This window comes from Acomys russatus, chromosome X (assembly GCF_903995435.1).
Source record: "Acomys russatus chromosome X, mAcoRus1.1, whole genome shotgun sequence".
Taxonomy (NCBI): Eukaryota; Metazoa; Chordata; class Mammalia; order Rodentia; family Muridae; genus Acomys; species Acomys russatus.
In genome coordinates this window covers 59,346,740-59,361,373 of record NC_067169.1, presented here as the reverse complement: position 1 = coordinate 59,361,373, position 14,634 = coordinate 59,346,740, and the positions used below count along the sequence as shown (strand labels likewise).

Below are 14,634 nucleotides of genomic sequence, written 5' to 3'. Positions count from 1 at the left end.
AAAAAAAACAAAAAAAAAAAAAAAAAAAAAAAAAAAAACTTAAAAAAAAAAAAAAAAAAAAAAAAAAAAAAAAAAAAAAACAAAAGCTAGTTATTTGAGAAAATCAGCAAAAAGGACAAACCTCTACTCAAACTAAATAAAAGACAAAGAGAAACTATCCAAACGTACAATATCAGAATGAAAAGGGAGAAATAACTACAGATATTGAGGAAATCCAAAGAACCATTAGGTCTTGCTTCAAAAGCCTATATACTACAAAATTTGGAAATCCAATAAATGGATAAATTTCTTTATAAACTCTGCCTACCAAAGTTGAATCATGATCAGGCAAACAATTTAAATAATCCTATATCCCCTAGGGAAATAGAAGCAGACATCAAAAGTTTCCCAACCCACCCCTTAAAAAGTCCAGGGCCAGATGGATTCAGTGTAGAATTCTACCAGACATTCAAAGAAAAACTAATACCAATGCTCCTCAAACCATTCCACAAAACAGAAACAGAAGTATCACTACTAAACTCATTCTATGAAGCCACAGTCACATTAATACCAATGCACCCAAAGACTGGAAAAAGAAAGAAAATTTCAGACCAAATTTCCTTATGAACATTGATGCAAAAGTACTCAATAAAATACTCACAAACCTGTAGTAGGAATAAGACCTGTCTTGAGGAGGAACAAGTCCCACCTAGTAACACACAGAATGGGGGCTTCATGTAAAGTCAGCACTAGACCTACCTGGGAAATGCCCTGGCATGCCCAGAGATATACTGCCCAGAGTCTCATGATGTTATGATGGTAACCAAGGAGGAGGATCCTCAGCAGCAGCTCACAGTTTGGAAGCCAATGGGACACTAAGAGAAGGTATAAAGTCATGCCCTATTTCAGCAATAAATGAGTCTTCTTTTGCCTCATGCTGGACTCCTGTAGTCTGTGTCCTTGACTCTTCACCCCCTCCCCCAAGGTCCTGGGCATGAGTTCCAGCAACACAAACCAAATCCAAGAACACATCAAAAATGTCATTCACCATAACGAAGTAGGCTTCATCCCAGGCATGCACAGGTGGAAACCCATCAATTTAATCAACCATATGAACAAACTGAAAGAAAAAAAGCCACACAATCATCACCTTAGATGATGAAAAAGCATTTGAAAAAATCCAACACCCTTGCATATTGAAAGTCTTAGAGAGATTCAGGGTACAAGGCAGATCCCTAAACATAATAAAGGCAATATACAGCAAGCCTATAGCCAACATCAAATTAAATGGAGAGAAACATTAATCAATTCCACTGAAATCAGGGACAAGACAAGGATGTCCACTCTCTCATTATCGCTTCAACATAGTACTTGAAATCCTAGCTAGAGCAATAAGAAATCTAAAGGAGAAAAAGGGGATACAAATTAGAAAGGAAAAGTCAAAATGTCACTATTCATAGATTATATGATAGTATACATAAGTGACCCCAAATATTCTACCAAGGAATTCCTGCAGCTGACAAAAAAAAAAACTTCATCAAAGTGGCTGAATACAAAGTCAACTCAAAAAAGTTGACTCCTGTATACAAATGACACATGGACTAAGAAAAAAATTAGAGAAACTACACCATTCACAATAGCCATAAATAATACAAAATATCTTGATGTAACTCTAACCACGCAAGTGAAATACTTAAATAAAAAAAAACTTCAAGTCTCTGAAGAAGGCAATTGAAAACTATATCAGAAAATGGAGAGATCTCCCATGCTCATGGATGAGGAAAAATCAACAGAGTGAAAATGGTCATTTTACCAAAAGCAATCTACAGATAAAATGCAATCCCTATCAAAATACCTACTTAATTTTTTAAACACATTGAAAGATCAACTCTCAAGTTCATATGTAAAAAGAAGAAGCCAAGAATACCTAAAAAAATCCCATACAATCTTCCAGTGGAATCTACATCCATGATCTCAAGATGCACTATAGACCAACAGTAGTAAAAATGGCGTGATACTAACATAGAAATAGGCTGGTTGATCAATGGAATTGAATCAAAGACCTAGAAATAAACCCATATACCTATGTACACTTGAGTATTGACAAAGGAATCAAGACCATACAGTGAAAAAAGATATCATCTTCAACAAATAGTGTTAGTCTAACTGGATGTCTACATTTGGGAATATGAAAATATATCCATATATTTCACCCTGTATATTAATTTCATATCCTGCAATGGTGGTGACAGTGTTTATCTATTCCAACAGTTTTCTGGTAGGGTCTTTAGAATTTCATATATACAATATATGTGTGTGTGTGTGTGTGTGTGTGTGTGTGTGTGTGTGCCTCTATGTGTGTGTGTGTTTGTGTGTGTGTATTTAGTGATAAGAGTGAGTATAAAGTCTTATCTCTTACCATGAACAAAGTCAGCTCTAAGTGGATCAAAGATCACAACATAAAACTTAAAACTCTAATCGAAATACACTGTATAAACATATGAAACATTAAAATACATATAAAAACTATTCTTTAAAAATCCCTGAAACACTATTTTTTAAAAAAGGTAAAGCATTTACAACACAATATAGATATAGGTAAGGACTGTCTAAGTAGAACTTCCTTCACTCTAGAAACAAATAAAGGCCAACCATGGACAAATGAAACTGAAGAAACTAAAACACAAAGCAAATATAACCTTTTTAACAGCAATGGAAATGGTCAATCGAATGAATAAGCACCCAATATTATGGGATAAAATTTAGTGTGAAAGATTTTAAATAAAGAAACACAAGTCTAAGAAATATTTTAAATATGTTTGACATCACTTATCCATAAAAGAAATGCAGATTAAAACTACACTGAGATTGATTCTTGCCCCAGTCAGAATGACTATCATAAAAAAACAAAACAAAACAAAAACTCAAAATATAAACAAATGTTCATACAGACATAAGGAATGAGAAAGCTTTGTTCATAGTTGATGAGAGTGAACTGGTACAGCCAGCATGGGAATCAGTGTTATATTTACCTCAAAAGGCTAGAAATAGAACTATCATATGAATATCTATGTCACTCCTGGGCATATATCCAAAGGACTATATATCCTGCAACAGAAGTTCTTGCTCATCCATGTAAATGGATGCTCTGTTTACAATAGATGATAAAGCAATCAGTGTAGATAGCTATTAGTGTATGGATAAATGATAAATATGTGGTACATGAAATTTTGTTCAGCTTTAAAGAAAAATGAAATTATCTGGTAAATAAATATAACTGGAAACAAATTATTCTGAGTAATTAGCCAGGACCCAGAAAGACAAACATAACCTGTTCTCTCTCACATATGGATCTTAGCTTTGAATCTTTAGAGCTATGTTTTTATAAGGATTTACCAATATTATATATATATATATATATATACATACATATACAGTTCTATTACCTAGGCAATTGATTATCTACCATCATTTTAAAAGAAGATTCAAAATTACCTTTGTGTATCTTATTATAATTAAATTTTGGGGGGATCAAGAGATTATTTTCTCTCATTCACTTTAATTCACAGGTATGATGATGGAGAAATTTGTGTTTTTAAAGTTCTGTAGATTTGATATCTTAGACAATATATTTATTCATTCAGAAAATATTTATTGAACATTTACCATATGCCACATATTTGCTGCATCACTAGATTATATCAGTGAACATAATATCAATTGCCTTACTGGACCCTACATTCTAGCAACAGGAAACAAATGATAAATAATAACTGTCATTAATAGAATATTTTATAATTTTACAATGTCTGTGTAAACTGTAAAAGAAAAATGACAAAGTATTATGAACACTGGTTAGTGATAGGACACAAAGATTTTAAGTAAGTTTGACATGATAGAAAATATCTTAAAAACAAAAATAACATGAAATAATTAGTGACACAATCTAAGGAGATAAATATTCATGTAAAGACTATAGCCAATGCAAAGCATCTTGTATCCAATAAACAGCCAATGCATCACTATAGATGAATTTAACAATGAATACTTGTAGGAAACAAGGTTAACATTGGAAAAGTGGAACAATAATGGTACAAATCATACAAGGCACTGTAGCTTATGGTAAAGACATTAGAATTTCTTCTTTGTAAACTTGGAAAACATGATGGGGTCTGAATACTCTTCAATCTATGACTGTGTAAAGTTCCATGTTGATAGTTGAATATCTAAGATTTTGTGGTATGACCTGACCTAGCTATAATATATAATCTTTAGTATATGAATTACTTATGAATATATACAAAGGATGGTATTATGAAGGGAAGTAAAACTTGAGAAGAGATCAAAGAATGGCTGGTGAAGAGTGCCAATACAGAAAGTTGAGGTGTCAAAGAGAAACTATTAAATAAAAAAAATTCTGTATATTTTCTCTGTAATATCTTGAGTATAAACATACAGGAAACTCAGATGAAAAAAACCACATGCTTATTCAGTTACATCAAATAGTAAAATTATTACCTATATGTAATTTGTGATACTGGTTATGTCATATTCCCCAAGCCTTATCAAGTTTTACTTTCTAGTTTATCTTTTATTTAAAATGTGACTTCCCTATTGAGAAGTTATTTTTAGTGGAATATAACATGCAACAGCTAAAGAAATCAAATCCCTTAAGGTAGCAATCAATCCATGAAGCCTCTTTAAATTGTTAATGATGCCCATGTATTTATAGGCCTCCGTCTCAATGATAGTACATTATTTGAAAGTAGAGTAAAATATTTATCTACACCTCATTAATTTATGATGAAATCCATACATCAAAGTACCACAAACAATAGGCTAAGATATAGCACATTGCAAAGCACTCTCCTGGCATATACCAAACCTTGCCTTAGATCTCCACAAAAGAAAATAACATGTAAGTAGTTGATTTATGGAGGCTGTCTCTGAGCTTGACAACAGAAATTAAAAGCAGATTCTAAGAAAATCTAGGCTGAGCCAAGTTGAACTCTGGGTACCACAGCTATCTGTCTATATTCAAAATTTTAAACTGTTAAGTTTCTCTCTCAAATTCATTCAATTGGGTATGTATTGAGTACTTACAAATGCTTACTAAACTCTTAAAATATTTAACATAAAAAAATTTCATTTATTATTTTCAAAGTGACCATAATTCACTCCACATTGAATATAAACATATAACTGTGCTACAAACTAGACTGTGGTAAATACATTCTTATTTTCATATCCCTCCTACTTCTTTCTATTTTGAATTTCCTTTATAAAAATGTATTCCTTTAAAGTTTCATAGCTCTTTGTAATGCTTCTTAACTATATTTCTCCTTCTTCCCTCCAACTCACCATGGCTCCCCTCCCTAATATATTACCCTTCCAGCTTCAACTCCTTCTTTTGCATTGTCGTTCTGTTGTGCCAACCACTGAGTCCAATCAGTGCTGCTCATATATGTATAGCCATGTTTTTTGAGGGGGGCACTATCTTTCCTATCCTAGCAGCATCAGTGGCCAATCATTTCTTAGCTAGGCATGGTGAGGCTTCAGGAGGCCCTTCCCACTCTATGCTAGAATGTTTGTTTGATTGATTGTTGGTTTGTTTGTTTCAAGACAAGATCTCACTATGTTAACTCTGGTTGTCCTGGAATTCACATAAAAGATGCACTAATCTGGACTGGAGTTCACAGAGATCCACCTGCCTTAACCTTCCAAGTGTTTGGAATTAAAGGTGTTGTGCCACTACACCCAGCTTCTCTGTGCTGGAATTTTTAACTGGCTTGAGTTAGTAAAGGTATCTTTACGTATCTTTACAGCATCAAAATCTGCTCTTTGCCTCCCTTCCTGTGTTCATGGAAGAGCTATTATAAAGAAGTTCCCAGAAAGGTTCTTCAATTAAACTGACTTGTTCCTTTGTTATTTCGTGGCTTTGAAGACTTAAGAAACTGTTTCCAAGGAATTTTCCAAGATTTCCTCTGTTTTTGTAAGGTAACGTGTGAAATTACATATATGTATAATATGTAAAATTGTTGTATAAGATTCTTGAAAATGATGAGAAGATATATATTAAGTGGCTCAAAGAAAAATGATAGCCATGTGTAAAAGTAATCAATATGTTACTTGGCTAGACTTAGGTATTCTATAATAAATATATGAATGTAAATGCATATGAATATATATATAAATTACACACCCAGATACTTTGCCTTGGCTTTTTTAATAACTTGTCTTCACTATTCAATGTTATGTATTCTATCTGTGGCTTTTCGTTGTTGTTGTTGTTGTTTTGGTTTGTTTGTTTGCTTGTGTTTTTTTGCAATGGAAATGTCCTCATGTTGTAAACTTTCTACGTAGCAAAAGAACTATGACATTTCCTTTAAGCCATGATAATGACATCACAAATTAAAACATTATGAATTTTTAGTGAAGTTGGAAAAATACAAACTCTTGATCATAACCCAAGAAATAAACAAATTTTTCTCATCCTTTGTCTGAAGATATTAACCTTATGTCATGCTATTCTCCCCATATGTACCTACAAAGTTGCCATTCAGGCTGTCTTTAGGATCCTCAAGTTTATAAGCTCTTTATCACATTTAAGTTTTCTCAAACCTTTGCATTTTCTCATATCTATAATATATTTAGATGAGAAAAATCAACATTCAATATATGTAAATGCATATAAATTATAGAATATATTTCTATAATACAACTAAAAACAAATTTTCCATTTATAGAATAAGAAAACAAATGTTTATGAAAAGTTTACATTAAAGGAATATACTCAACTTATCATCACTAGTTTACTCACAACTTCTTTCTTATAAGTCCTGTTTATCTTTAAGTACAGATTTCATAGAAAAATATGCTTGTGTACATGACTTTGTGTTTACAGTTTGTGTTCATAAGGTGATGTTGCCACTTACCTGATATCATCAGGAAGCCACCTCCTACTTTATAACATCCAGCACTGGCGAAGGGCACCCCATACACCAGCAGAAATCCTCCTGACAGACCAGAAGCAGCACCTAATATAATGAAGATTGTCCAGAAGCCTCTGTACACTAGAGAGTGAGGGAAAATACTGTGTCAGAATATATTATGGAAAACTAGGGTTAATACCTGACAAAAGCATATCGTTAGTACAAGCAACTAGTTTTTTTTAGTTTCTGGTGTAAGAGTTATTTGTCATTTATCACCTAGAATTTCCTGTTTATCTTTCCAAACACAGATAAGATATCTGTCTCATTAGACACCTCTGATGAATCATCATTTCACCTATCTTACAAAAAATGCCATCATATTTACATTTTTTACACCAGCAATCTAATAATATATTTTAGTATTTCCCACTATCAACAGAATCTCCTGGCTGATTGTATACATCAAAAGACATTTGCTACATTGAATCATGTGCATCCACTCAGATTTAGTTCTAGAAGCATAAGCACAAGTGTTTCCTGTTTGTAGCACGTTTCTAGACCTAAACATTCTGGATACAACTATTCTATTATATTCATAATATAAAGCAAGAATCCAAATTGAATGATTGAAATCCAACATTTCTAAATCATCATTGGAACATACCTTGTACTTCCTTTCTTTTCCCCACAAAATTTACTAAAATTTATTAAGTCATTTGCTTAATAGAAATCTGTGATGTTCTCTCAAACAACCCATTCATTTGCTGAAATTTTATTATTCTCCCACTTCTTCTAGACTTTTGAGTGGTTGAGTTTCTATGCAAGAGAGATGTGTGAACACATGAAATTATCCTCACAAATATTTTATGTAAGTAGATTCTAAAGCTAAAAATAAATGTATATGATGGATCCTTATTTAGGATGAACAAATCATAAGTTGTTGCTGGTGTGGTGGTGAAGTGGTAGTCACAACAGTGGTGGTAGAGGCAGCTGCTGCAGCATTGGTGGTGGCTTGATTTGGTTTTTTAGTTTCTTGAGACAGGATTACTCTGTGAAACCCTGACTGTCCTGTAAATCACTCTATACCAGACTGGTTTCAAACTCATGGAGATCTGCCTGCTTCTGAATCCTGAGTGCTGGAATAAAAGACATGAGCCACCTCCAGCAAGGCAGATCATAGTTTTCCTTTGAACAATGTATTCAGATTACATCTAAATTGTTATCCCCTCACTTGTACCTTCCTGTTCCCCCCTCCCTCCCTCTTTCACCCATTTCCCCTCACCTAGGTTTGTGACAGAGAGGACCTCTATCCCCACCATATGATCACAGCCTATCAGATCTGATCCTGGTAGCCTGTTTACTCTTTTTCTGAGTGCCAGTAGGTCTCCCCACCAAGGGGAAGTGGTCAAATAGGGGAGACCGGAGTTCATGTCAGAGTCAGTCCCTGCTATCCACACAACTGTGGAGGGTGTGCTGTTCACTGGCTAGATCTGGATAGGAGTTCTATGTTTACTGCATGCATTGACCTTGGTTGGTACAGTAGTTTGAGCAGACTCTCCTGGGTTCAGATCCGCCAGCATTAATGGTCTTCTTGTAGGTTTCTAGGACCATCTACATCCTTCTATTTCCACATTCTCCCTTACCTCTCTCACCTGTAGTCCCATTATGAAGTCCCAGCACCAATCCAATCTCTGGCTAAGTGAAGACTTTTAAGGGACATCTCTATTTGGGCTAGTGTCCAATTATAAGTGATTATATACCATGTATGTCTTTCTGCGTCTGGGATAACTCACTCAGGATGATGATTTTTAGTTCCATTTGCCTGCAAATTTAATGATGTACTTGTTTTTAATAGCTGAGTAGTATCCCATAGTGAAAATGTACCACAGTTTCTATATCCATTTCTTTGACTGAGGAACATCTAGGCTGTTTCCAGGTTCTGATTACAATGAAAAAGGATGCTATCAACATGGTGGAGCATATGTCCTTGTTGTGTGGTAGAGAATCTTTTGGGTATATTCCAAGGAGTGGAATAACTGGTTCTTGAGGTTGTACTATTCCCAGTTTTCTGAGAAAGTGCCAGATTGATTTCCAAAGTAGTTGTACAAGCTTGTACTCCCACTACCTTGCCAGCATATGGTGTCCCTTGAATTTTTGATCTTAGCCATTCTGATGGGTTTAAGATGGAACCTTAGAGTCATTGTGATTTGCATTTCTCTGATGACTGAGGATGCTGAGCATTTCTTTATGTGTTTCTCATCCATTTGATATTCCTCTGTTGAGAATTCTCTGTTTAATTGTGAACCTCATTTCTTAATTGAGTTACTTGGTTTGGTGATGTTTAATTTCTTGAGCTCTTTTTATATTTTGGATATTATCCCTCTGTTGGATGTAAGGCTAGTGAAGATCTTTTCCCAGTCTGTATCCTGTCGATTTTTTCTGTTGACAGTGTCTTCTACCTTACAGGAGCTTCTCAGCCTCATGAGGTCCCATTTATTAATTGTTGACCTTATAGTCTGTGCGGTTGGAGTTCTGTTCAGGATGTTGTCTCCTGTGCCAATGAGTTCCAGGTTCTTCCCTACTATTTCGTCGAATAGACACAGTGTATCTGGTATTATGTTGGGGTCTTTAATCCACTTGGACTTGAGTTTTGTGCTTGGTGATGAATATGGATCTACTTCCATTTGTCTACATGTAGACATCCAGTTACACCAGCACCATTTGTTGAAGATGCTATCCTTTTTCCATTGAATAGATTTGGTTTCTTTGTCAAAAATCAAGTGTCAGTATGTGTATCAATTTATTTCTCGATCTTTGATTTGATTCCATTGGTCAACCAGCCTATTACTGTGCCAGTACCATGCTGTTTTAATTACTGTTGCTCTGTAGTACAGCTTGAGATCAGGAATGGAGATTCCTCCAGAGGATCTTTTATTGTACGGTACTATTTTAGCTATTCTGGTTTTGTTTCCATATGAAGATGAGAATTGATCTTTCAATGTCTTAAAATTTGTGTAGGTATTTTGATAGAGATTGCATTGAATCTGTAAATTGCTTTTGGTAACATGGCCATTTTTACTATGTTAATTCTCCTGACCCACAAACAAAGGGGGGTATTTTCATCTTCTGATGTCATTTTCAATCTCCTTCTTCAGAGATTTGAAGCTTTCTTCAAACAAGTCTTTCACTTGCTTGGTTAGAGTTACTTCTAGATACTTTATATTGCTTGTGGCTATTGTTAAGGGTGTAGTTTCCCTAATTCCTTTCTCAGCACAATTGTCTTTTGTACACAGGAAGGCTACTGACATTTTTGAGTTGATTTTGTATCCAGACATTTTGCTGAAGGTGTTTATCAGCTGTAGGAATTCTCTGGTGGAATTTTTTGGGTCATTTATGTACACTATAATATCATCTGCAAATATGAATAATTTAACTTCATCTTTTCCCATTTGGTACCCCTTGATCTCATTTTGTTTTCTTTTTGCTCTATCTAGAACTTCAAGAACTATATTGAAGAGATATGGAGAAAATGGCAGCCTTGTGTGTTCCCTGATTTTAGAGGAATGTCACTGAGTTTCTGTCCATTTAATTTGATGTTGGTTATAGGCTTGCTGTATATAGCCTTTATTATATTTAGATATGTGCCTTGTATCCCTGATCTCTCCAAATCTTTAAACATCAATGATTGTTGTATTTTGTGGAATTTTTTTGGCATGTACAGAGATGATCATGTGTTTTTTTCCTTTCAGTTTGTTTGTATGGTGGATTACATAGATTGATTTCCATATATTGAATCGTCCTTGAATGCCTGGAATGAAACCAACTTGGTCATGGTGAATGATGTCTTTGATGGGGTCATGGATTAAGTTTGGGAGTATTTTATTGAGCATTTTTGCATCAATATTCATAAGAGAAATTGGTCTGAAATTCTCTTTCTTTGTTAGGTCTTTGTGAGATTTATGTACCAAAGTAACTGTGGCCTTATAGAATAAGTTTGCTAATGTTCTATCAATTTCTATTTTGTGGAGTAGCTTGAAAAGTATCAATATTAGATCTTCTTTGAAGGTCTGGTAGAATCTGGGCTGAAAACTTCTGGCCCTGGGATTTATTTGGTTGGGCGACTTTTAATGACTACTTCTATTTCTGTAGGAGAATTAGGACTATTTAATTTGTTTATCTGATCTTGATTCAATTTTGGCAAGTGGAATCTATCAAGAAAATTGTTCATTTCCCTTAGATTTTCAAATTTTGTGGCATATAAGCCTTTGAACTAGGATCTTATGATTCTTTGTATTTCTTCAGTGTTTGTTGTTATTTCTCCATTTTCATTTCTGATTTTGTTGATTTTGGATAGTATCTCTCTGCCTTTTAGTTAGTTTGGCTAATGGTTTGTCTATATTGCTGATTTTCTCAAAGAACCACCTCCTGGTTTTTTGGGGTTTTTTTTGTTGTTGTTTGTTTGTTTTTTGTTTTTTGTTTTTTTGTTTTGTTTTGGTTTTTTGTTTTTTTTGGGTTTTTTTTTTGTTTTTTTTTTTTTGTTTTTTTTTTTTTTTTTTTTTTTTTTTTTTTTTTGATTCTTTGAATTTGTTCTCTTTGTTTCTAATTTATTGATGTCAGCCCTGAGATTATTTCCAGACATCTACTCCTCTTGGATGTTTCTGCTTCTTTTTTTTCTAGCACTTCCAGATGTGTCATTAAGTTGCCTATATGAGATGTTCCCAATTTCTTTATGAAGACACTAGTGCTATGAATTTTCCTCTTAGCACTGTTTTCAATATGGCCAACAAATTTGGTCATCTTGTTCCTTCATTTTCATTGAATTTCAGGAAGTCTTTAATTTCTTTCTTTATTTCTTCCCTGACCCAGCTGTCATTAAGTAGAAAGTTGTTTAGTTTCCATGTGTGTGTAGGCTTTTTGTTATTTCTGTAGTTGAAGTTTAGCTTTAGTTCATGGTGATCTGATATGATACAAGGTATTATTTCGATCTTCTTGTATCTGTTGATGATTGCTTTGTGACCTACTATATGATCAGTTTTGGAGAAGGTTCCATGAGGTACTGAAAAGAAGGTATAGTGTTTTGTGTTTGGGTGAAATTTTCTGTAGATATTTGCTAGGTCCATTTGATTCATGACATTCATTAGTATCATTATTTCTCAGTTTAGTTTCTGTTTTGTTGCCCTATCCTTTGTTGACAGTGGAGTGTTGAAATATGCCACTACTAATGTGTGGAGATCAATATGTGGTTTAAGTTTTGTTAATATTTCTTTTACAAATGTGGGTACCCTTGTATTAGGGGCTTAGATGTTCAGAATTTTGATGTCATTATTGGTCGACTTTACTTTTGATGAGTATGAAGTGTCCTTCCTCATCTCTTTTAATTAATTTTGGTTGAAAGTCTATTTTACTAGATATTAAAAATGGCTACACCAGCCTGCTTCTTGTGTATCTTTGTTTGGAATACTTTTTTTCCAGCCTTTTATCCTGAGGTAATGGCTATCCTTGTGGCTGAGATGTGTTTCTTGAATGCAGAAGAATGTTAGGTCTTATTTGTGCATCCATACAGTTAGTCTGTGTCTTTTTATTTGAGAATTGAGACCATTGATGTTAAGAAGTATTAATGACCAGTGACTGTTTTGTCCTTTGACTTTGATGTTGGTGGCACTAGAGTGTTTGTGTAGTTATGATTTGCAACAGTGAAGATATCTTTTTCCTGTGTTATTTTGGTTGTAGTTTGTCACTTTGGGTTGGAGTTTCCTTCTAGTAACTTCTGTAGGGCCATATTTGTGGGTAGGTACTGTTTTAATTTGTTTTTGTCATGGAATATCTTGTTTTCTTCATCAATGGTTATTTTAAGTTTTTATGGGTACAGTAGTCTGGATTGGCATCTGTGGTCTCTTAGGGTTTGCAAGACTTTTGTCTATGTGTTCTGTATGACTCTTGTATGCTTAATTGCATCTCCTTCTTTAAATTGGGGAAATTTTATTCCATGATATTGTTGAAAATCTTTTCTGTGCCTTGGAGCCAGGCGTATTCTCTTTCCTCAATGCCGATTATCCTCAGGTTGTGTCTTTTCATGGTGTCTTTGATTTCTTCGATGTTTTCTATCAGGAATTTTTCAGATTTAACATTTTCTTTGATGTTTGCATCAATTTCTACAATTGTATCTTCTACTCCCAAGATTCTTTCCTCCATCTCTTAAATTATGTTAGAGAAGCTTACCTATGCATTACGTGCTTTCTTTACGTTCTCTTGTTCCATGCTTTCTTCTGCCTGTACTTTTATAATTGTTTGCATTTTTATCCTCAGATATTGAACTGTTTTATTGATTTCTTTCATTTGATTATTTCTATTTTCCTGAATTTTCTTCCAGTGCCTCTCTATAGGCCTCTTTAATGCTTTCAATTGGTTTGGCATTTATTTACAGATTCTATTCATTTCCTCCATTATCATCTTCATTACTAAGGATTTGATGTCATTTTCTTATGCTTCATTTGTGTTTGAGTTCTCAGGATTGAATTCTTTGGGATATCTGGGTTCTGGAGATGCCGTGTTGTTTCAGATTTTGTTGTTTATGTTTTTACTCTGGCCTTTAGTCATTTTGCTGTCTATGAAATTGGGAGGTAGTTTCTGGTGTCCTTCACTGACTGTTGACAGTAGTTCACTGGTGTCTATAGGTCGAGAGCCCTCACCTGCGGGGATCAAGGAACCCTTCCTTGGATCAGACAGGTGACCTAGTTTCAGCTCCAGCAGACTTTGCTCCACACCTTGGGCTCCCCACTATGTCAGCAGAAGCAGGTTCTGGTGGTCTGCAGCCTAAGGATCAGTTCACGGTAGTGTGCATAAAGCTGGTTATCCTGCTTTAGGTTGGGCTTTGGACACACTGCCCTCAGGCACTGGGGCTTTGGGGGCCTAGGCTCAGTCTACCCTGGAGTGCCAGAACCCTTGCTAGCTTCTGTAGGTTTACTAGGCTTCTGCCTAATCCATCTAGGCCATGGGGCCTGAGAGAGCAACGAATGCCCTCTGGCTTGTGGAGGTTGCCTAGGCTTCTGCCCAATCCCTTCAGGCCAGTTCACTCCCGTTTGAGTACTCTGGAACTCCCAATGGGTTCTGCCAGCTGGCTAGGCTCCACCTGAGCTTGCAGACCAGCTCCCTGATTTGGGGTGGCCGGCTAAGTTTCTTCCTGATCCTCTCTGGTTGGTTCAGTTCCTCCCAAGGGCATGGGAGCCCATGCTGGGCTGTGGCAGCTGGCTAGGTTTCCACCCTGTTCAGACCATGCCACCTTACATCAGTCAATCCACGTGTGTGGCTATGGAACTGTAGCTGGAAAATATGTCCACAGCCGCCTGGGCCCCTGTGTGGGCCCTGAGTCCCTCTGTGGACTGGCCAGATGATGTGAGGTCATATCTATCCCAGATCCACACTCTCGGCTTCCCCTGGGCCAGCAGGCACTGATATTGTTTTTGTGTGGTCCACAGATTAGTCAGAGAGGGAGAGAGAAAGAGAGCCCATGTGGTTGCTAGCCCATGGGGCTTTCTGTGGAATGGCAGGGTGGCCTGAGGTTAGATCCACTCATTTTCCCCAGTTCAGCAGCTCCAGACTCTGCCCACAATTCAGTCCCAAATACCAAGTCCATGATATAGAGTAGGGCTGCAGCTCATCAGCAGATTTGGGTCCAAACTCTGGGGACTGGGCACCCATGAGGGCCCAAATGGATGGCCCAAGA

General features: G+C 35.6%; 1 protein-coding gene across 1 annotated transcript in view; it reads right to left on the bottom strand.

The window, feature by feature from the left end:
• Window positions 1–14,634, bottom strand: part of LOC127185616 (transmembrane protein 182-like) — an 86,629-nt gene that overhangs the window by 32,133 nt on the left and 39,862 nt on the right. The window contains exon 4 of the mRNA XM_051142059.1: window positions 6,915–7,052. Within this exon, the coding sequence (XP_050998016.1) occupies window positions 6,915–7,052 (138 nt within the window). The remainder of the gene's footprint in view (window positions 1–6,914; window positions 7,053–14,634) is intronic.